Source organism: Sphaerodactylus townsendi, linkage group LG07, assembly GCF_021028975.2.
Source record: "Sphaerodactylus townsendi isolate TG3544 linkage group LG07, MPM_Stown_v2.3, whole genome shotgun sequence".
Lineage (NCBI taxonomy): Eukaryota > Metazoa > Chordata > Lepidosauria > Squamata > Sphaerodactylidae > Sphaerodactylus > Sphaerodactylus townsendi.
The window spans coordinates 33,091,416-33,115,766 of NC_059431.1; the positions used below are offsets into that span (position 1 = coordinate 33,091,416).

Genomic DNA, 24,351 nt, shown 5'->3' on the forward strand with positions numbered 1-24,351 from the left:
AAATGATGTGCTTTGTAGTTTAATTTCCTTTATTGAACTTATTCCAAAACAACACAAGACTGATTCATAGATCTTTTATGGAAAACCGAGATAATGAATTAAAAATAGAATGTGAACAGCTACTGTCAAGTGTTGCTTTCTGAAACAGTTTTGGAAAACGATCTATCCAGCACTGTAAAAATGCTAGTATTGTGCCACTGCAAAGACATCTCTGCCTAATACTTTAAAGGCTGAATGAAGTGGTACTCAGGCTCTATATGGATTCACATCTCTCCATAGCATTTCACTAGCAACAGTGACCACTGCCATGGCAAACAGACAAATTACCACTTAGTCCAATTTGTCCAGTGACTTTAGGGCACCTAGCCATAATTGGGTGCTGCCATTTATAACCTGGAACAGTTAAATAGGCAATTGCAATTAATGGTCTGAGCAGCTGATATCATCTATATTCTCAATTAGTGTTTTCTTTTCATTTGCTTAGCATCACAATGGTCTGAGCAATGTATATTTGGTGCACCCGCTCCACTAGCCAGATATATCTATGTGGTGTGAAAAGTTGCTGGAGACTGACAGGATGCATTAGGCTTTGTGGAAAAGACAGGTCTGTAAGGAATTCAGAAGATCCATCACATTGGCTGCTCTTTATTGAAAGATTTTAAGAAGCAGCGGCAGAATTGCAAACTTGAAACCCTATGGGGTTGCCCTTTGTCAGCTGCAACTTGACGGCACTGTCTGCAAACACTGCAAACTCAGTTCTTCTATACATGCAATGTTCTGGCCTTCTTTTTCCTGAACTACTTTCTGAATATTGTTTTAATGCTGTCATCTTGGAAATATCTGCCTCCTTAACAGCCTTCTAAATGTATTCTGCAGACGTGCAAAAGCATGTTTTAAAAAGTAGGATATGTAGCAAAGCAGGAAGATAAAAGGGGATTAAGGGGAAATATTCAGAGCAAAAGGGAATACTATTGACCTTATCAGATCAGACTGACGCAAGTCATCTCGTCAACTTGAAGAGTCTCCTAAACACTTTTTTAAAGGTGGCATTTAAGACGGCTACTAGTATGTAGACAATCCTTTCATCGATTAGTTAAGCAAACAGATGAACTTAACCAAAGTGAAAGAGTTTTTATGTTCACAGTATTAACTATCTTAATATTATCTGTGATTCCATAACGGAGCTTTTCAGAGCTATTCTCAGGGTAAAATTTCAGGTGTCTTGTTGGCAGACTTCCCATCATGACATGTTTTATATTATGTAAAGTGTTGCTCACGCACCTATGTATCGCTCCTCCATCCTTTATAAATTCATCTGTGTTTTTATCAACTATGCACACCAAAGTATTCTGGTATCATGAATCTTCCACTGCTCAATCACCAGTTTAAAATATGGTCTGTTACTTTCCTGCTGTTTTCTCTCTCCCCACAAACCCCACCCCACCCCACCCCTCCCTGACGTAGAGCAGAGCAGTTGTCTTTTTACATCTGTTATGTCTACAACAGTTGTAGGAAAACCAGGCCATGCATCCCCTGAATGACACAAGCTACTGCTTCTCTCAAACTCTGAAGTAGTATACCCCTGGAAAATGTAGCAGGCAGTCCATGTTCACCAAAGCTCTTTGGCTATATCGTCCTCCAGACTCTGAGCAACTTCACTTTCCTCGTACAACCCTGACCCACTCCACCACAATACCTATTGCTCAGATACACTTCCCCACATCTCCTTCACAGCTCAGCCTGAAATAGCTCAGTCTGATTACTTTTTCCTCTACAAGCAGTCAATATAAAGTGATAATCCACTTTGATAAACAGAAGCGAGAGAGAGTTGAGCCTTTATTGAGGCTTATTTCCAATAAGGCATGCACAATTGTACTTCCCATAGACTTGCATGGGGGCCAATCCTCTGATTTGAGAGAGACTGCCTTATACAACATGAAACAATTCCTTTACAAGATTACAGGCCCATCAACACGATCTGCTCCACTCCTCTCCCACAAGATGGTGTCTGCTTCAATATGCAATCTTGTTGCACGTACAAAATCCAGTCTCGTCAAGAGAGAGCAAAGAGTAATGCACCACTGTCCACTTGCTATGAGAATGCTCTCTTGTACCTTGAGATTTTAATAAGTCACCACCTCTACTTATATTCCATTTACAAAGGCATCGATATACATACATGATATGTTCAGACCTGTGTGCAATGAATCTGTTTTCAACAGACAATAAGGAATACACACAAAAGATTTCCCGTCTCATGTCTGAGAAGAATTACAATGGTGATATTTGCTACAAGCTACATTATGCCTTTTGGAGTTAGTAGCACAGTATTCTAACGCATGCCTCTTAAATCAGGAGTGTTCCTCCGTGCTGCCGCTGAAAGATCTGCTTCGGACGTGGTTTCGCAGCTGCTCTATAAGCTCTGGGTTTTGCTGCTGTATCTGCTGCGCAAACTGCTGTCCTCTGTAGAATGTATTTTTAGAACGATCAGTGAACAAGAGGAAAATCCATACAGTACAATATTCAAAACCAAAAACCAAGTTATAAACAGCAAAGTCTTGGGTCCAAAGAACTTGAAGAACTATCTCCATCAGTGTTCTTCTGCCCATGCTCATCAAAGAGGAGTTTATTACAGACCAAACTTACAACTAGATTCAGACGGCACCTGAACAATGCCCCTTTTTGACTGCCACCCAAAACTGTGGAACTTGGTGGCTCAACAGGGATCCGTTTGATCTCACTGCTGCAGGCCTACAGGTGTCAACTTCAGATCCCTTTATTCCAGAGCCCTCTGAGTAACCACTTTAATGCATCCTTGGGCACTCATGACATGGAAAAATAGCATATCAATATAATAATGGAAAGAGACAGCAGTCTCTCTCATAACCAGTGTCAACTAAGTTTTCTCTAGTCAAGAAAGAAAAATATTTACAGAATTAATTTTACTGTGGAGGAAAAACAGTACATGGAAAAGGTCTTAAATGTCTTCCAGTGCAAGCAGCAAAATAGGAACCAGAAGTCTAGGTGGCCTCATATTACAGCACAGAAAAAAAATTAGTAGAACAATTTTTTCTTTTTAGAAAAGAGGTCAGTTCAACTTTATTTTTATTTATTTATTTATTGGTTCCACTTTTATACCGCCCTCCCCCCAAAAACTTTATCTTGTTTTAATCCTTGTCTGGCACATGACAGAGCTTCCTGTAGGCTATGCTGTTTCTGTTTTAAAAATATATTATTTATTTTACAACTGGCATACCCCACTTTCATGCCATAAAAAAGGGCCATTAAGGGAGCCAACAAATTCAAACACATAAAATCACATCTTTAATCCCAAAGGCCAATTTTTCACAATGTAAAACCTCTTTATTCCATGACTCAGTACTCGAGAGCAAATTAATCGTTGCAGCTGCTTTGAAAAGGGAGGGGGTAAGCTGCCAGACAGCCGCCTTTAAATTACGAGTATCCTGCTGACTTCAGCTGACTAACAAACAAATGCTTTTGTTCATAGACAGTATTGCAGCTTAATCTCCTTGCCATTATTTTTTTTAAATGTTCATTTGTCCACCGCCCTTCTTTCAAAGAGCTCAAACCAAATTTTTAGGCTCAAAACAAGCCTGTGAGGTTAGCCTGAAAGAAAAAAGCTTGCTCAAGGCCTCTCATAGTGAGCAAGTCCTGTGCTTTACTATTACTATTATCAACCAGTACATTTTTATCCCACTTGGGGCTCACAAGATCTCCTGGGAAGTATAGTTCCCCTCAGGCCGTTTTTAAGCTTGAACCGTTTTTAAGCTTGAGCCTGAAAAAGTTCTAGGAAAAGGAAAGGAACTAAGGTAAGTGTAGGAAGGGGGGTGGAAGGGCGCCGCAGGGGGGCGCCGCAGGGGGGCAGAAAATATAGACTGCACACCGGGAGCAGTTTGGCTCAGCTACACCTCTGGAAGTAGCTTAGGCTGAGAGAGAGTTTGTGAATTGTGACTAGCCCAAGGCAACCCAGTGAGATTCATGTAGGGATGCAAACCTGGGTCTCCCAAACCCTCATCAGACATTCCAGTGCCATTGCATCTTGCTGGCTCTCACTTGTTCTATATCGAAGCTCATCCTGCTTTAATCTGGTGGCAAAATATAGGGTTACCAACTCTGGGTAGGAAATACCTGCAGATCTAGGGGACAGAGACTGGGGAGAGCAGGGTTTATGGATAGGAGGGAACCTCACTGGTATATAATGCAATAGAGTCTACCCTCCAAAGCAGCCAATTTCTCCAGTGAACTGATCTCTGTTGTCCAAAGATCAGATCTTCTGGCAACCCTACCCAGGAAGCGTATACAGAAAAAGAACAAGGAGTTGTGGCTTTTGTGCTTGTTGCCTTCCACATAATGAGTTTTTCATAACTATTTAACAAAAGCAAGAGACACATGGAAACATACAACCTCATACTAAAATAACTCTGTTGCAAGGGTGTTGTGGGTTTTCTAGGTTGTATGGTGTAATGGACTTGTCCCACCCTGAAGGGCTGGTGTGAAGCAGGCCTGCTTAAAGAGGCCTAGATGACAGTAACAGTATGACAGCAGGCCCTAATTTAAATAAAAGCAAGGCGATTGGTCGATGGAAGGCACTGTTGCCCCTGGCCAATGTAAGGGGGCGCTAAAATGCTGCTAGATAAACAGAAAGACAGAGAGAGCCTGTCAGTTCTTTGGTGGAGAGTTCTGAAGCTCGTGTTCAGTTGAGAGCAGAGTCTGTGGAGTGAAGTCTCTCAGCTCTGTCTCTGGTGTAAATGAATTCTGGTCCAGCTCAGATAGCTGGCAGGATTCTAGTGACTCTCAGCCCGAAGCTTGTGAGGAGGAAGGAGAGGGCCACTGGGCTTTTTTTGGTGTGTTTTAAGAGTGAAGCGCCCTGAGGCTTGTCTGTAGACATTGGGCAGTCTCAGAACTCCTAGGAGTCTGTCCTGCCCCTGAACAACACCAGTCTGGGAAAAGCCCAGTCCAGTGGCAGTGAGGCCAGTTTGGGAGAAGTGTGAAAGAGGGAGGCTTTGTATGGCAGAATCTCACAGGGCATAGACTGTGTGTGTGTGTATTCAGTGGGTTGTGGAACAGAAAGGACTAGTGTCTGTCTGGGAGGAAAAGCAAAGTGTATAAAAGCCAAGTCGTTTCTGAAGAGACACCTGCGTGTGTCTGTGTATGTGTGTGAAACCTAAATAACAACTGAAGCTCTGTAATTTTTAAGTGAAAAGGACCTCTCTGAAACCATCAAGCGTTAATACCTCTCTGAGCCAGTTTAAGAAGCCTTTCTTTTGTTTTTAAAATAAATTTAATTCATTGGGTTCAAGTTACCCTCATGCCAGCCTGCGTTTGTGTGTGAGAGGTGGAAGAGTGCCTGTCTGAGAGACTAGAATCCCAGCCAATTTTGAGTTCCCTCCATTTTTTATATATGGGACTCTGAAGGACATTCCCCTTCAGACCAAGAGTGAAAGTGAGGTGGGATCCTTTATATATTTGGCAGCCAGCAGCAGTTTTTGGGATTCCTAGTTCCTTCCCTTTAATGGCGGCAGCAGAGTAAAAAAAGAAGATCCCTGAACACTAGCCTGGGATATTTTGGGTGGCAAAGGAAACACCATTGGTCAGTTTAGTGGGAACCTTGATTGTAGGCCACCCGTCCTGTTACAAATGTAAATTAACAGTACTTACGCATGTATGAGGCTTGACAGATCTGAGAGGCCACCGACACCCGCAGCAGGACCCCCAATAGCATTTGACATCATGCCAGACATCCTATGTAATAGATATTGCAAAGTATGTAGGGATTATCTTAATGATTAATTGCTCTTTACAGTATTAAGCTTCAAGTAAATTTAAAGTTCACCATAACTAAATTGCAGGGGAAAGGAGAGTTGAGGAATACCATTCACTGTTAATTTTTCCCCTGTGCAAAATTGGGGATTGCACAACACACAGTTGTCCTCTTGTGCTACTTTCACGAATGGCAATGGGATTTATACCTAAAAATTCCCCAATGATTTACGCTGCATAATAATAAATTATTTTACTCATCTAATCAACCTTGGTTCATGCAGTATATTCTTTTCCTAGATCCAAGTCTAAACTTAGATCCTGGGTCAAGAAATAGAGTCTATTTTCCTCCCTCTTCCACCATACTATCTACCCCTTGGCATACAAACATTCAGTATTTTTTTACTCAGGATAATTCCTGAACTGTCAATCATCAAAAAGTGGTGATAAATATTCCAACCCCAGGATACTTCCAATGAAAATAATGAACACTCAGCCCCACGTGGTCAGTGTTCTCAAAATAAGCTACTACTCTGCTATGCACAAAGCTATGCCCTCCATGCTTATACTTACAGTTGTTGAACTTGTGGATTCTGCATTAAACTTGCTGCCTGAAATAGAGGAAATGGGTTGTATGCAATCGTTTCCAAATGAACTACTGTGGCGAAAGAAAGGTTACATTTGTAAAGTGCAATAAAATTATGCTTCTGTATCCCAGTAGTTCAAGTAGAAATCTTTTTAGGGATATGCAATGTAGGATAGTTTTCATAAAGTTTTCCTATGTTTCTCCACACTACTTGCTACAGAAATGTTTTCCATTATTTTGGATACAAGCCCCACAGAATGTTGTTGTACTATAAAAAGACTATTAGGTCAATGGTACTGCTCAAAATTAGCAAAAAGGTGAGGCGAAAGTAGGATAGGTCTGGAGCTAAAATAAAACCATTGCCCAGAGAAGTCATGAAACAGATGTAGCGGATAATGTATTTTAAATGCACTCACCATACTGATGAAGGCAGGATTGTTTATCAAGCTTGCCATATCAAAACTCAGTCCAGTTCCAGTCTGAAATCAAAGTACCACCGCATTTAACCACCGCATTTAATCAACCACTACAATTAAATGTATGAACTGAGTTACTAAATTGTTTAAAACAGATTTTAAAGATCACTTACAGGACTGGCCACATCTCTTAATTTTTGCTCAGCTACTTTCAGATTCGATTTATAAGAGTCGTTTTCTGGATCAAGGTCCAGTGCTTTTCGGTAGCTGTTGACTGCTTCTTGGTATTTGTTAATTGAAGTCAGAGCCAATCTAAAAATGAATAAAGACAGCCAATATGAGTACAAAAGGAATGACTATCTCTCTCCTGATACAATTCATATTCATTTAAATGAAAGATTTGAATTTCAGCTACACTATTTTATCAAATTTTGAGTAGAGATTAGCTTCTTGTAGTCTGTTGCCAGGACAACCTGGCAATCTGCAGCATCCCATCAAGTTGTAAGGACAATTTTAAATACACCTCTGCAACCAATCTGAGAGCACACTATGGTTACATTTGATAGCTCTTGGCAGAATGCTATCAACAATGATCCTATTTGGTTACATGCTTACACCACAGAAAACTTTTCCTTAGTCTGTAAATTTCAAGGGAAAATTACAATGTAAGATTGCTGAACGTGAGTTAAAACATAGGTTCAGAACAATGAACCCCTCCAGGCTGAATATGGACATAGAATTCTTATCTCACTAAAGATGCTAATTTCATGCCTCCAAGCATTTCACCTCTGCTCTAATCAAGCTGCTTATAATATAAATTGTACCTCTGCATACTTTACAGGTACTCTTTACAACATCCCTTCCATCTTGACAAGGATAAAAGGAAACAGAGATCTTCATTTCTACTCTACTCGTGTCTGAAAAAGGGAGCTTTGACTCTCGAAAGTCTGTATTATGAAACTCTTGCTGGTCTCTAAGTGCTACTGCACTCAAATCTATGAATAGGTATTCATATTTATTAAAATATCCTGTCTGCACAGAAGGAATGTTGTGCTTAACATTTCTCTTCTTGCATGAAGAATTCAAACACTTCTAGATTTTCTTAATGGGAAAGATGGCAGGATTTAAAATTAAAAAGATTCCCTTCATCAGGGTGGGAATAAAAATTGCTGTTAACACATTCAGTTCACTTTCATGGATCTTGAAAGCCAGGAAAAAACTAGGCTTACATAAAAACTTGGAAGCTGGCTCATAGACTTTCATTCCCTAATTCTTTGGAAGACACATGATCTAAATTGTAGTATATTAATACAGCATTTCTCTATGAATTATCTGTGTAATTCACATTTTTCAGCTTCTGGAATAAATCCAGGCATCCTGCCTAGGAAGCAGTGGCATAGTGACGATGAGGCAGGGGGGTGCGACGCCCTGGGCAACACCATGGCAGGGGCATGGAGGGGGTGCTCCAGAAGTGGGGCGGGCAGCGCCACGGCGGGGCACAGGGCACGTGTGTGCCCTGGGCACAGTTCCCCCTTGCTCCGCCCCTGCTAGGAAGTCACACAAGGATTGTTCTATAGAGACGTACTTTATTTTTAGAATATAGCACAGTTCAAGAACTAGAAAATGATAATGAAGTAGTTTTCATCTCACAAGCATTTAAGTGGGCTTGTAATAACTTATTTTCATGGCAGGTCCTGGTCGGCAAAGGCTGTATTCTACTGAACTTGTAATTATATGAAAATGGTATTCAGAGCAAGAACAATGTCATAAGCTTTTGGAAATATATTTTATGCACTGGCATCATTGACTTCTGCAGACAAAGAACTAGATCTCTAGTTGCTAATGACTGTTGGTAATTGAGTTAGACCAGAGGAAGTAAAATACAAGTAAATTAACACACTGGCTGTTGTGGTTTTCCGGACTGTGTGACCATGGTCTGTAGGTTTTGCTCCTAATGTTTCATCTGCATCTGCCAGGAAAACATTAGCAGCAAAAACTACCAGACCATGACTACACAATATGGAAAACACACAACAGTCAATGGATTCCAGCTTTGAAAGCCTTCAACAATACAAAGTAACATGCATTCATTCTTATATATGAAATCCTTGGGATTACACAGCAACTAGTATAGCTGTAACAGTCAGAAAAAAACCCAATTATATTGCTGGGGCTTTAAAAGCTACGGTAAATTGCACGAAGCACTGTAGGAATTCCATTCAAAGTCACATGGGAGCCTGGCAGCGTATTCCTAAACAGAGTTCTACATCCACTGAATTCAGCTGTTGTTCTATGAATACTAGTTTGTCCTATAGAACAGTTAATTCAAATATAGGCTTTCCTATCTTTAAATCACTGGGCCAAAAAAAAGACAAATCTCAATTTCTTTAGCAGGATCACAGAAATTAACAATACATTCTTACTTAACAAATATGCTTCCCTGTTCTAATCGGAATTGGAATTGTTCAGTAGACGATCTACAGACCAAACGTGTTGGATGAACTTGCAGAATTATTAGGAATCACGAATCTTGATATATATATATTTTAATGGTGGCTATTGCTGCTGTATTGTTCTGGTCAGCTTATTAACTGTGGCCTGATTCGTCAAGACTGATCTTTCAGGAGTTGGTCCCACAGAACAAATAAATCTCATTGCCCGCTGCTAAGAGATCAGCAGTACTCATTTTTTAAGCTACTGGGAGAGTCTGATTATCTCTGAGGTTTAACTGTTTTAAGACAAAACACTTAAATCAGCTAAACAGTTCTTATTATATCCCACAAGCCATATAAAAGCAGAAAAAAATACCATTAGTGAGTTAATTACACAAACAGAATCTCAGTATATATCATTCAGCCTGACACATCTAAGGGTTTAAGGGTTAGCACCTGAGTGCCTTATTCACAAAATGTTATCTCAGACCGTATTTTCATTGCAGAGGACAGAAAGTTACAAGTAGAGTAGTTTTTTGGTCAACCTCTGCCAATAAGATTTTGAGAGTCATCTGCTACACTTAAATCTATTATTAGACTATTACTTTGCTACACTTAAATCTGTTATTCAGACAATTGGCTCACTTACCCCATTCTTCCATATGCTTTGCTGTATTTTGGATCTATGGCTATTGCTCTTTCACAGTCTTTTATCGCTTCATTGTAGTTGTTCAGTTTGCTCTGAGCAGCAGCTCTGAAGTATGAAAAACAACTGAGCTAGAAAACATGAATATCAACAACATACGGGGAGGGGTCATGATTTGGTGGTAGATCAGTTGTTATGCATGCAGAAGGTCCCAAGTTCATCCCTCATCTGGTAATGGATGATGAAGCCAGAGATTTGGATTGCCAACTCTGGATTGGAAAATTTCTGTAGGTTTGGTGGAGAAAGCAGAGTCTGGGAAGGAACCTCAGTGGGGGATAATGTCATACAGTCTACCCTCTAGAACTGCCATTTCCACCAGGGGAACTGATAGGATCAGTTGTGATTAGGCAATCTCCAGGTCTCACCTGAAGTTTGGCAACCCTACTTGAACTCTGCAGAGCTGTGCAAGTCTGCATAGACAATACTGACAAAACTGTGGTCTGAATCAAAGAGCCCTTCTGCACACGCAAAATAATGTGTTTTCAAACCACTTTCACAACTGTTTGCAAGTGGATTTTGCTATTCCGCACAGCTTCAAAGAGCACTGAAAGCAGTTTGAAAGTGCATTATTCTGCATGTACGGAATGAGCCTAAGCTTCATATGTTCAAATAGGTCTTGCTCCAACACCAAATTGGCTAAGTTACGTTGAAGCCCAAAAATTTAGATCAATTTGCAGGCCAAACCTAACAGCGCTTTCTTGGAAGTTATGTTCCATCAATTTTAATGTTTCTGAGTAAATAGTTTTAGCATTGCAGGTGTTATGATGGTGCCGTTGAGGGGAGGGATTGCTTTTGCTTTTGCAGATGCTGTGTTATCACTTCTAGCTGTGGCCTTGGAGTTCTGCGGCTGGGAAGAGACTCCAGGCTGGACAATGTGAACTGTCTGCATCTCATGTGGGGGTGGGGACCTCACACTCATATATCAAGAGTCTAGCATGGTTTTCACCAGCACTCTCTTTCTTTGTTCCTGACATGTCTTCAAGAAAAGCCTTGAACCAATCAAGTGATTTACTGTCTGAACGGGGAATCTGACAGCAGGTCTCTTCTTAGTGAAACAGACAAAACTGGCTTCACCAATCCGGCTACTGCAGGGGCAACACAGTAGGCTAGACTGACAGTGAGAAAGGGCAGAAAACAAGGAAATGCCACGGTACTCTGGGTGGCCAAACCCTGGTCAGAATCTGATAGCATTTCTACCCTAACCTAACTTACAGGACTATTGGAAAGATCACAAGATAAATGTATGTGAAGTGTTCTGAACACCAAACAAGTTAAGTAAATTCTCATATTATTGTTATACATGCTAGCCAAGAGCTGAGCAGAAATTAGACAGAAAAAGAGATCTTAAAGAGATCTGATACTTATTTACCTGTTGCAATAATAGACAGCATTATTGGGATCCAGTTCTATAGCCTGATTGTAACAATCCACTGCAGCCCCATAACTTTCTTCCTTCATGTGATTATTACCTGAAATAAATTGCAGCAATAAACCTGAATTTATAATTTAAAAGGCTGAATGCCAAGTGTAAACAAATGCCTTGCATCATTATAAACTACACCTCATAAAGCAATGAAGCAACCGATAACTTTCATTATTCACTTTTCATAAACAGATGCAATTTGGCAATTTAGCACAAGCAGAGTAGCGCGGTGCGTGCTTTGTTGTGCAATTTTATTTGCTGCAAATTGATAAACCACATATATTTTGCTTGTTGAGTGCAAGAAACCTGCTCGGCGATTCTCAACACCAATATGGGTAGAATTAGCAAGCCAGCACAGTTTGGTGAACCGAGCATTCTAATAACTCAATCTGTGATAGCTATGTTTAGATGCCATATGAATCACAAGGAAAGGCAGAGTGTAAACGTTTTAATAAATACAATAAAAGACTGACATCACTAAACCCCTCACATTGGTCACTCAAATCTGTAAACTAGAAATAGCATTTATGACCTACTGGACAGGCATGAAGTATGGGTAGGCAACATAACATTTATGAGGATTGGCTATATATTGGTCAACTATACTAATCACAATGGGTTGGACCAGGCAACTCTCTTCAGTTATGAGAAGAGCCTTGCCCATAATAAGAAGCCCTGTCCTGACAGAAAGATTTTCTCTGTTAGAGGAAAACTCCTCACTCAATAGAAGGGAGCCATTAAATAACAACCCAACAAACTGCTACTGTGAAGTACTGTATTAAACTGGTAACAACTATACAAGTGAATTCAATTGCATGGAAGTAACTTTAGATCGAGGAACCTCCCCCTGTATGAACCTGTACTCAGCTTCATTTCGCTCAACTGCTCTTTGCTTTCACTTCTGGGGACGAGTATTACCACTGCCCACTCGAGACTATTCTCCTTTGCTGTTCCCATCTTGCAGAATGGGGCTCCAGGAACAGTCCTGAAAGCCCGGCCTCTCTCTACCTTTCCAAAAAAGCTTATAAGATTGCCAGGAGTTTTTGCTGTTGGTTTAGAAAGCAATTGTAATGGATGTATTTCTATATTTATGTTAAATTGTTTTAAACTTGCTATAAATTTGCTATGCAAATTGGATCTTATTTCTTCACTCAAATGTGCTTCTACCCTGAAGTTTAAGAAAAGGTGGGGTATAAATATTTTTATTAGTAAACCAGCTGGTCTATACATATGAGGTAAAATCGGAGGTTACAAGGGAGTGATAGCTGAAACCTAAACAGGTGGATGAAGCTGGTCTTGCTAGCAGAATGAAGGAGGGAAGAATACTGGACAGTTAAAAAACAATAGGATGTACAAGGGAAAAATAAATTCAAGGCAACATGTGAAGAGAAGAATAAAGATAATAATTAGCTTGATATTTTACTAAGGCTATTTGAAACTTACCTACTATTCTAATTCCTTCATTTCATCATAGAATATACCATTGTTTTGCCCAATAATCTGAGCCACAGCAGCTGTGGCCTTAATTAAATTCACATACCTAAGGCAAGGAATTCTGAGGCTACAATCCTACACAAACCTCTATAGGAATACATATAACTGACCTAAGTGGGAATTGCTTCCAAGTAAAAACACACAAGATTGCACTGCATTTTTGGTTCTGCACAGTTTATTAATTTTCCTCCAGATCAGCCATCTCACTAATCTCCTCCAATACACAACATCTTCCATTCTATAATATAGTTTTCTACTACATAGAGTTGACTAGAAGCTTGTCCATTTGAAACTCACATTTTAATATGAGCATCAAACATAAGTGCTATGATACAATGAAATTGGTTCATCTTTTTAATGCATACCTTCATCCTTTAGCTGGTCAGCTTTCTCAATACCCTCTGACAAAGAGTCTGAGAGAGGCAGTATCTCATTCTGTAAAAATTAAAAAAAAATACAAGTCTCATTTCTGGATAATCTTTCTATATTTACCCTACTCTGTCAACACACTAAAACAGAAATCTGGCCATAACTGCTATTCTACAATGGACAGGTCTAATCCAATCCAGGAATAGAGAAATCAGTGGATATGAACCCTTCATTAAGTGCATCTCTGAACTGAAAAAGAAGCCAGTCAAAACAATAAGGTGAACTGGATCATTCAAAAGTAATTTTCACTCTTAAATTATATTTGCTTTTTTAAAAAGAAAAACAAATGCTGCATCCAGTTCTTGGACACACAAGTGCAGCGGCTCATGCTGGATCAGGTCACAGAAACCAGCTTTGATGCCACCAGACACCAGTGGGAGTCTAGAAGGGTTGGATCCACCTGGATTCCTTCCTCCCAAACGAGCAATCAGCACCATCAAAGTATTTATTTGATAGATCTATTAATACACTTTCTTGCATGCAACCTAATTCCATGTGCAAGGAACTTCTGGGTTGGGGTTAGGTTCAGTGTAATCTCAATAATACACAACAAGATTGATTAAGCCTCAGAAAGTTTGTGTTGCAAGATACAAATCTAGCAAAGGCAGTTTACAATCAAGACAGAGAAGTTAGGACAGAGTCCATCTGTCATTAATTTGATTGTAAATATACATATTATTAAAAACTCAACATCAGCACCCTTTGAAATACTGAAGTATGGTAACTTACCGGTAGTTTAATAAAAAAAAGAAGCTACCCTGCATCAGAAAAAGAAATTCTCTGCTATACCAGAATCAAGATACTCTTAAACAAACAAAATCATACTCTTTAAATTTTGAATCTGTAGCCCTGTAAATGTAAGAGTGTGATTCTGTTTGTTTGTTTGTTTGTTTAAGTGTGATTTTGTTTAAGAATCTAATTTTGTGTGTTTATTTGTATGAGAGACTCTTACCACTTAGTCTGATTTATTAAAGCTTAGAGCACTAACAAAAACAACAATAAATAAAATCCACTATATTCTAAAAACTAGGGTAGTCTTAAAATTAAAGCTTATATTTGGTTTACAAGAGTTTTGACATTTTTAAACATGTTCATTTCACAGGAGAGGTATATACTACTTATATGAGAGGAAGGGAAAGGTCAACCAGACTGTGGTATACGAGCCTCATTGCAAATGATAGCCATGTATATACTAACCTGTATGCATAGTCCTACAATATGCCTTCATTGTGCAGCACAGCAGAACCACTTGCTGTTGACCCCATTTGTTTGACACAACCCTACCCAACTGGGGCAGTCAATCTATGCCAGATGACACAAAAACCACATGGAACATTCTACAACTACTTCAATGCTAGTGAGATCCAGCTCAGCTAAAAATGCTATCTTCACTCACAATCCTCCAATTTCATCCATCTTCCCTTAAATAATGAGGGGTTTTTTTTGAGAATAAGTGGGACAGTCTTATTTTTTTTAAAATACTCAACTCCCCTTTGCCTCTGTGCCATCTTTTAAGCCAAAGCCAGTTGTTTCATCTTTTTTTAACCAACTACCATACCAGATTATTTTGACTTTTGTTTATCATTTATGGTACTATCAAAGACGATGACACTAACTCACACAACGGCTGCAAACAGCTGTTGAGGATGAGCCTGTTACCTCAGTGCAATAGCAAAAATGCCATGCCAGACTGGCAGAGCTATCACACTGGCACAGTGCTGTGGGATACAAGCCCAAATGTTTAGGAGTTGGAAACGAGACACTAAATAGAGGTCAAGATCTAACACAATGAACAACAAGGACCAAGATCCAAAGACTACTTAAGCTCACACAACGGGCTCAGCAATAGCTCAAGGGAATTTTTCGCCTCTGAGCACCTGGCTCTCATATCACACTACAATCTGCTTTTGAAACTACAGTTTCAAAAACACTTTGCTGTGCAGCATGAGGATGGATATTTAGAATGATCACATCTCAGAAAGATGGGCTCACTGTTCATTCCGGTATTTTTTGGACTTTGTCCTAGGCAACCTGAAGAAGCAACTTGCACATCTAGGCTACGATCAAACTAGTTATATTCCCATTTTCCCCTAAAGGAACTGTCATTTTGTGAGAGGCACAGGCTTTTCTATTAGATATTCCTAGAATCCTCACAAGCTGCAATGTTCTCTTAAAATTATTTTAGTTGCAATATAGGTATGTGCTAATTTACAATTTACCTTATGACAAGAGTCTGCAAACATTTCTGTCAAACATACAGGTACTGCAAGATGAGAATCCTCCAGACTGATTTTAAAAACTGTTTCCAAACACTGAATTGCCACTGTGAAGGAAGCAATGAATATTATTACTTTTTTAAAGGAAATCAACCGTTCTTTTCCAGACATGAATAAATGCTCTTATTGTTTCATGACACTTAGTACAAATGTGAACAATTCTCTGAAACAAACAAAATCATCTATGGAAAGGCTGGATACATCTCAGTCAGTAAGCTATTTTGAGGGCAAGTGTGAACACGTGTTTCTTTTGGGTACTTCTTAGGGGCAAAACAATGCCACTATTTATGCCACATGTCCGTCAGGGCACTAAATCTCCCTAAGAAAGCTCCATCTACTATGAAAACCTTCGACTCTTCTATAAAATGAATGCTTCTAAGTGCATTACAGATTTTAAAACTGGATCACTATTTCTAGGCCCAAATCCATGAAATACTTTTTTTAAAAAAAAGATAAACTTGTTTTCTGGTAAATTGTAAAAACAACCCTTTAATCCAATATGTACACTACATATTAGCTTTTATCTTAAGAAGAGGGAATAACTAGCAAAGTGGTGAGACTAGTGTCTTCTATCTATAAACTGTAATAGAACCCAGAGGATAATGCACTGTTAAATGGAGGATAAGTACTAAGCCCTTTGCAGCACTTTAATCCCAGATAAAGGCTAAGCATTTACTCTTCCCCTGCATCATCTGCACAGTCTATGAAGGGAAAGGCACGTTCATGTTTGTCCACTAAGTGTGTCTCCAGCAAACTTCCAGCAAATCTGCTGGCTTGTATGTCTTCTCCTCCAGCGATATGACCCAACTTCTATGAAAGCTTCTGGGTCTGAGCAGGGATTTGAATCAAGACTATAGCCTATAACACATGGAACGCTTACCTTGGGACTGTTCTCCGCACAGTGGGCTTGCAGAGACTCTTCTTACATATCTCTGATTACACAGGAAGAGGCACTCTCCCTTTCCCAGGAGTTTTTCCACAGAGAGCTCTCCTGGCCTGGTTCTTTTAACTCCACTCATCAAGTGATTCTTAAAGGCACATATCTCATTATACTCAGAAGTCAAGATGGCTGGCTTTGCCCTTTAAGCTGCACTTTTGATATTACTGTTCCAAAAGTAATCCTTCCCCACACACATGAAAGAGACAAAGCAATTATCTGGAACACAGGTTTCTAAAGAAGGGGACAATCCTAGAGCAGGTATTCTCTCTCACCCCTGCTCTCCCCTCTCCTCCCGACAACACTTCCTGCTGCTGCTGCTGCTGCCACTGAGGGCAGAGGCTTGTAATTTCCCATTCCTCTTTAAATCGATATCTCGAAATATCAAGAGAATTAGAAGTAGGTGTTGTGTGAGTGAGCTTCCTTTCTGTTACTTGAAGCAGCCAACAACATGGAAGGGGGTACAAGGGGGAAGGCATGGAAAGTGTTTATGTTTATGATTATAATATGTTCATAAGTTTATGTTTAGAATATGTTCATGAGTTTATGTTTAGAATATCGCTAAATTAACTTTAGCGTTCTAAGCATGGAAAAAAATTATCTGAAATAAAAGCCTCCAGCTTACAAATCTAGCAAATGCCTACAGTAACGCATGAGCAGTCACAGAATATCTGCTCTCTACAGCCTGATAGTCAGAATCATCATTACAGATTGCTGAAACAGACAGAGCTCTGGTTTTTGCAATGAACTGATGATGCCACTCTGTGGAACATCTGAAGGGCTCTCACTTTTGGATAAGAAAGTGTCCAAGAGCTTCTCCAAGGTTATCCAAGATAGCAGTGACAAAATCATTCTTTTACATAACATATGAAGTGGCCCTTCAAATATCAATGAATTCCAGTCAAAGAGCATTTGAAATGTAGATGCAGAATCCTTATGAACACAAGTATCACCTTATCTATGTTAGTTATTATCAAAGAGGTCAAACGTTGACCTCTGCCCATCCTAGATGTTTCTGGCCCATATTCCAGAGTGATCACTGAATTTATGACAAGGACTGGTCTGGCTAAGCCTTAAGGCAGGGATTCGCAAAATACAGTCATTATCCATTACCATAATCCAGGTGACCAGCAAGGAAACTTGGAAGCTTGAAACTTGGAACACTGGCACAAAAAGCTGTGCCAGCATGGCCAGGGGTGGGTCAGGGGGTGGAGCCAACTTTAGTTGGCTTCCTCCTGACCTTTGCCTACTGGAACACCTGTGCTGGGAGTTTGGCTTATGCCATCCTTTTGGGTGCCATAAGCCCATAGAGTCCAATGAAGAGCTACTTGGTAGTGGGAAGACTTTTTTTTTAGTCTCCCTGTGCTGCCGAGAAACCCTTCCAGAGGTGGCAAGAAGCACCAAAGCGGTAGTGTTGCCCACCACTTTAGGCTCTGGATGGGGCTGCACCATTCCTCAGGGCAGTAGGTAAAAAAACAGCACACTCCCTTTGTCTGATTGGTATACGATAGCAAGTAAGAAAGCTACTAGAAATAATTTTTATATACCCAAGTATGAAAACTGTGCAAGAACTCCTGCTTACTGGATCTATTTTTGACCTCATATGAACTAAGTATTCTTGATCTTACTAAAATACTACCCTGTGACGATGCATTGCAGATCTCTCTGCAAGTAACCCTGGGTAAATATCCAAGGAATCTGTACATTCCTTGTTTGAAAGCCATTATTGCTGAGAAAACAAAGAAGAAGAAGAGAACAAGAGTCTGTATTTCTACTCCACTTTTCTCAATCGTAAGGAGTCTCAAAACAGCTTACAAACTCTTCCTCCTCCCCTCCGCCCAGCAGGTTTTATGTGAAGGAATGGGGAACCAAACCAGGTCTCCAGATTCGAGTCCACCACTCTTAACCACTACACTACACTTACTTTTCACATAATTAATGCTCACACTTTCACCAGATATCACATGCATCAACCATCACCAACCTTCAAGGCTTTCTTGTTCATCTGAAGTGAATGTGTCCATCTGACTCTGTTCTCGCAAGAAATTGATGACAGAATATACAAGCTGCTTGACAGACGACATTTCCCCCTGAATCATGAAAGTAAGGAGAATCCAATTAATCTAAAGAAAATGCAGAAAAGTGTAGTGAAACAGAAACAAAGTTTTTTCCAAATGTTAACTCACGCTTTGTAAAGAAAAATTAATCTAAGAAAAGCAAGTAGATTTTCTTAATATTGTTTCTGACATGAAGCTATTCAGCTGTAAATAACGTTTCATGGTTAATGTTCTTAGATAATTTTTGTAATATAAGTCACCATATCTACTTCTTCAGAAAGGAATTCAGCAAGGACTTTTCTTAAACAAGGTCACTAAATTGAATGAGAATTTAAAAGGGATATGGAGAGAACTCCTCTGTAATGGGCAGTGGAGTTCAGCATATCCTGACAACAAAGAAAAATGTAATTAAAGAATACTGTGTCTCATTAACCAAGTGTTTTGTTTTTCCATCACTGTTCTATAATCACTGCTGTAAATAGCTCCCCTCTCTGCAGGGAAAGGGATGTGAGAGGGGAGTTTGGATCATGTGACAAGACTATTTTTCACCACTATTTTTCACCTCTAGGAAGTTTCACTGTTATGGACATTCATTTCCCTAAAAGTCCCAAGCTTCTAAAAGTTTCTCCAAATTGTATAAAATCCCCACAGCCCAACAAGGATGATAGGACTGAGAAGACAGCCTTGACCAACAAGCTGTGCAGATAAACCACATTATGATAAAAGATAAAAGACATTATGATCAGGCTTATGTGTCTTGCATGCGGAAGGATAGATTGTTCATAAAACTCTATTGCTGGACAGCTCTCTAAGGCTCCTTCTGCACATGCAGAATAAGGCACTTTCAAACTGCTTTCAGTGCTCTTTGAAGCTGTGCGGAATAGCAAAATCCACTTGCAAACAGTTGTGAAAGTGGTTTGAAAATGCATTATTTTGCATTTTGAGACCTAAGCCTCAATCCTTTTTGTTTTCTGATGTTTTTTATAACTCCCTGCCTGTGATCTCTGGAATTTTCTGCCCTGATTCTGATCCTACTTTCTATCCTTTGTAGGAGCTGAACTGCTGTATTGGCTGTGGAACTCAACTCTGCTTGAAATTCTGAATGTGTGTTGCTATCAAAAGCTGTTTCTGCACAGCCACGCTCAGGGGGTGCGTCGGCGTCATATACGTATATGACGCCAACGCACCCCCCTGGGACTGTTCACATGAACGGTCCCAGTAGGGGCGGGGAAGACGGCAAAGTGCTGCGCCATCGCCCGAACGCCTTCCCTTCCCTCCAACCTTCCGGCACGTCGTCCAGGCCAGGGGACAGGCCCCCCCCCGCCCTGCGCGACAGGTCTGGAGTCGAAAGGCGGGGGGGCGTGTCCCCAGGCCTGCATGACACACTGGAAGGTCGGAGGGAAGGGAAGGCATCCAGGAAAGGGGGGGATGGCGCCTTCCAGCCGCTGCCGTTCGCATGCCAGCGGCTGGAAGTCACTGTTTCCGGAAAACCTCGCTCGGTGAGCAGTCTTGGGAAAAAGCGGCTTTGCGCCACTGGGGGGGAGCGAGGGCGGCACTGCTGCGATGCAACAGCGCCTCCCATGTGAACTGCTCCCTAGGGACAGCGTTTTTGCTGTCCCTAGGGCACTGTTTTTGGCCTGTGTGGAAAGGGCCTACGTTATAGAAGCATGAATTTGATTGGGGAGTGGGGGAGGGTGATGTTTCTAACCAGTGATGCTGTTTTGTTTGATTTTGTGTCTCATTTTCTTTTTTCATAAACTCTTCTCCCTGGTACCTAAAATGTGGAGACTGTGAAATGTCCTTCTGTTGTGAGGAAGGATATGGTTTGCCATTGCATGCATCATGACTATGGTAATGCCTGGTAGTCTTCCATCTAAATTAGGTATTCCCAAAGTGGGTGGTACTGTGCTCCTAGGAGAAGTGGAAACATCAAGGGGGCAGTGAGGAATGTGGGGATTGGAAATAATTTTGGGGCAATGGGGGGGGGTGCAGAACAGGGATTCCTGGGCCAACTGGCAGGAAAAAAACTCTTCTCCTTCCATCCTGATGACTGGTGAGTTTTAAAGGAAAAACAGCAGTACTCTCCTTGCTGTGTAGCCCCAGGGGGTGAGACAATGCAAAGAGCCCCATTGCTGCTGCTTTGCAAGGGAAGATTTCTTTTTACAACAGCACTTGCCTTGTAGCCCTGGGGGGAGCAGAAGCTAAGGAAAAGAGCCCTGTTGCTGATGCTTCGGAAGGCAAGATTTTTTTAAAGGAAAACAGCAGCACTCTCCTCCCTGCACAGCCCTGGGGAGGAGTCAAGGCAAAGAGTCCCATCGTTGTTGCTTTCCAAGGCAATTTTTTTGCAACTGCAGTCTCCTTGCTGTATCACACTGGGGGAGGGGGGGAGTCAAGGCAAAGAGCCCCTAGAGTCTCACTGCTACTACTTTGCAAGGCAAATTTTTTTTTGGGGGGGGGAGGGTTGTTGTAGCACTGTCCTTGTTGTGTAGCCCTGGGGGAAGGGAAGCCAAAGGAAAGAGCCCCATCGCTACTGCTTTGAAAAGCAGGAATTTTTTTGGGAACAGTACTCTCCTGGTTGTGTAGCCCTGGTGTTGGGGGAGGCCAGAAGCATAGCTCCAAGGGAGCAGGGTGTGTGTGTGTGTGATGCACCAGTCACGCACCCCTGTGGGGGCGTTCCGGGGGCATTCCAGGGCAGGGTGAGGGCAGAGGATGCACCGGTGCATCGGCTGCTTTTCCCCCTTGCTACACCTCTGGGGGAGGCAAGGCAAGGAGCCCTGTTGTGGTTGCTTTGCAAGGCAAGATGTTTTTCCGCAATGGCACTCTCCTCACTGCGAAGCTAGGGGGTGGGGACCCAAGGCAAAGACTCCTGTTGCTGCTGCTTTGGAAGGCAAGATTTTTTTTAAAGGAAAAGCGACAGAACTCTCCTCACTGTATAAGTGAGGTGGTGAGGGTGAGCCAAGGCAAAGAGCCAGAAAAGGCATCTTTATTACTCAATTTTTGTAACGCAGCATGTACTTTGCTGCCTTCCCAACATTATATTTAGAAGAGTGGGTCTTCAGTACAGTCACGCAGCTTCTTTCCAACCAGAGAAACCGACTGAAAATTACTGAATGTGGGGAGCGAAGACTTCTTCTTAGTGACTTGCAGCCTGATGTTGAGAAGCAGCTATCCCTGCACCAAGCATACCCATCCCATTAAAACTGTGAAGGCCTAACCGGTGAGATGAAAACATATCTTTTCATATTGCTAAAACAGCTCAATAAATTGGTTTACTTTTACTAGGTCATGTTGTATCTGTAAAAACATTTGTGTGTTTACAATGTTAAAAGTTGGCTAGAATTTGCAGGAGACATGAAAGAGGTGTGTGTTTGTACTTGTGTAGGGGGCATTAGGGATGTGGCCTCAGAGCCAAGGGGGCAGCAACCCGAAACAGTTTGGGAACCATTGGTCTAAATACTGACCAAGGCCTATCCTCCATAACTTCCAAGATATGACGAGCTTGGCGAGTTTGCCAGTGAGCCTCATAACCCAGCAGAGCCTCGTGATGGAAGTAACAGGAATGCCTATGCCATCTGTTGCTCCTCTGGGCAGTAGCAGACTCACCGGTCATTAAGCACCCCCCGTGGACCTCAGTGGGTTTGCACAAGATGTCCTGGGACAAAGGGATGCAAAAGGTGCATACCCCCCAGGCTAAGGGGATTAGGGCCCTGACAGGGAACGCTTCCTCTCAAGCGACGCCCTGCAAGAGCCCCTATGAGTCAAGTGTATTGTGCGTAACATTCTCCTGCTCTCCGCCTTCCCAAAAACCCTAATAAAGGTGCCAGGGACCGCCAGCGCTTCGGTAAGGCAGAGGTAGCCAGATCCACATGATCAATGCTTATATCGCTTTACTGGCTTCTCCACTGGATGATATCGGGCTGCGTCTTCGGCCTATTCCCTTTGCGCTTTCAGCCTATGAACAACTTCACTTGGCTAGCCCAAATTCTTCCTCTTTTTAATCAGGGTGAGATAAGATGCTCTCCCTTCTGTCTCTCCAACTGCCATGCTGCAGTTTCCAACATCGAGCTCAAGAATCTGCTTCCTTGTGGCACAGAGATCCTTCCCACCAAAACTGCCAGCTGCAGATATGGCCTCCTCTGAGGTGCAGATGAGTTTGATGGCTGATCTTTCCTGCTGCCTCAGTTCACCCATGGCTTTCCACTCTTTTGCAGGCCATTCCACTTGACTGCACAGCAGAGTAGTCCCTGCCTCCTAATTCAAGGAAGATCAGGGAGAACCAATTATCCGTAGAGATGATTCCATCCAAGGTTTTGTCAGTTTTCCAGCCCATCCACTGACTTAGTTGGATAACTCCATAAAAAGGTGGAAAGGGGAGAGGGAGAGATGGAGGGAGTGTGTGTGTGTGTGAGAGAGAGAGAGAAAGAGAGAAGGATACAAGAAAAAAGGAAAGGCTACGAATCCACAGTTGTGAGTGTCTGGTTATGCAACTTCCACAAAAGGCCTACGACAACGATCTTTGAATGTTTTTTAAAATGCCACCTTCTTCTAACATAGTCCTACACCTTAGAATGAAAACTAGAACATGGTGACCTCAATGCCAACTTGTGATTAGTGATATGGTGCTGACTCAGAGCTTCATTTGCATCCCACATCTTTTCTGAAATCATATAACTTTATGCAAATATTTCAATTCAACTTGTCGGCCTGCCAGTTTTCCTCACAATACTTTTCCATTTGTGTCCTGTGAAAAGTCCTCCACTGATAATGACGAAAATTCTAGGAGCATGTTTTGTTTACACAGTTCAGCTGATGTGCACAATTCAGCTGCTGCTAAACACAAGAATGAGGCACTAAAAGCTCTCAAGTAATGGAGAAGATTAAAGTGGCGCCATATATCAAAGATATTATATCTTGTTTTAATGGTGGCAAGAGCCCTCTCCAGGCAGATGCTAGAGAGCAGTGGATGATTCAGAGCATCCCTGCCGTAATGTTTTACATTTTCCCATACACTGTACGGGGTTACATAACCAGACTATGCTATAATTTCAAACGCCACTGTTTGGGATCGGTTTTTGACAGGCATTCCAGATTTCATCCACATATGCACTATAAACTACATTTGGCAGATCACCATTTCCAGGGATCAGAGGACTAAAGCCGAGCGTGATCCCGTTTATTTGAACACACGCACGGGAGAAAACCTGCCAACACACGCCTAGCTCGGGAACGCGGCCAAAACAGCATCTCGAGCATCTTCTCCGTAGCTGAAAGGTGGCCACCCTGACTTGCAAGTCAAACCAGATCTCAAAAGGCAGGAGGGGAATCACGACCCGGACCCGCCCGCCGGGGGCCGAGGCTCAGCAGGCTCTTAAAAGAAGAGGTAAAGGAGGTCCCTTCACCTACCAGGTGACTGACAAATAAAAGAACAATACTCTGCATCCTTCAACCACCCGAACAGCTAGAAGAGCCCCATTCCCTTCCCTATGGAAAGGCGTGGGCAGAGGCAGACTCTGCAGCGCAGAAACCCCAGCTTTTGTGTTGCTCTGCAGCGGACACCCTCCATGCAGGGCAGAACTGGCAGGGCAGCCGGGAGCCTTACCGTGCAAAGGACCACGACGGCAGGCGAAGCGATGCTTGTCTGTTGTTTTTCCCCCTTCCTCGGTCTTGGCCCTGCACCAGAGATCGAGGTGCAGTTCCTACTGTGCCGCTCGCTATCGCCCGGCTGCACAAACTTCTCAGCTCGCTCCCGCGGCGTTGTTCTCGTGCATGTGGAAACCAGGGCGGGAGCGAGGCTGGAGGGAGCGCGCGTGCGTG

General features: G+C 41.9%; 1 protein-coding gene across 1 annotated transcript; it reads right to left on the minus strand.

The window, feature by feature from the left end:
* Positions 1-8: 8 nt before the first annotated feature.
* Positions 9-24,350, minus strand: SGTB (small glutamine rich tetratricopeptide repeat co-chaperone beta). The gene is made up of 11 exons (XM_048503881.1): positions 24,137-24,350; positions 18,465-18,570; positions 15,487-15,590; positions 13,204-13,273; positions 11,291-11,390; positions 9,865-9,969; positions 6,957-7,095; positions 6,784-6,846; positions 6,355-6,392; positions 5,680-5,763; positions 9-2,463 (listed from the first exon to the last, which is right to left on the minus strand). Exons 2-11 carry the CDS (start codon positions 18,562-18,564, stop codon positions 2,352-2,354), a joined length of 915 nt encoding a protein of 304 aa, XP_048359838.1. The 5' UTR covers positions 18,565-18,570; positions 24,137-24,350; the 3' UTR covers positions 9-2,351.
* Between the last annotated feature and the right edge of the window lies 1 nt (position 24,351).

Coding starts and splice junctions, on each gene's coding strand:
- SGTB (XM_048503881.1), bottom strand. CDS start 18,564: ATGTCGTCTGTCAAGCAGCTTGTATATTCTGTCATCAATTTCTTGCGA. Junction 7,096..9,864: donor AAAGCATATGGAAGAATGGG/GTAAGTGAGCCA, acceptor ATTCATTTTTAG/ATTGGCTCTGACTTCAATTA. Junction 6,393..6,783: donor ATCCTGCCTTCATCAGTATG/GTGAGTGCATTT, acceptor CCTCTATTTCAG/GCAGCAAGTTTAATGCAGAA.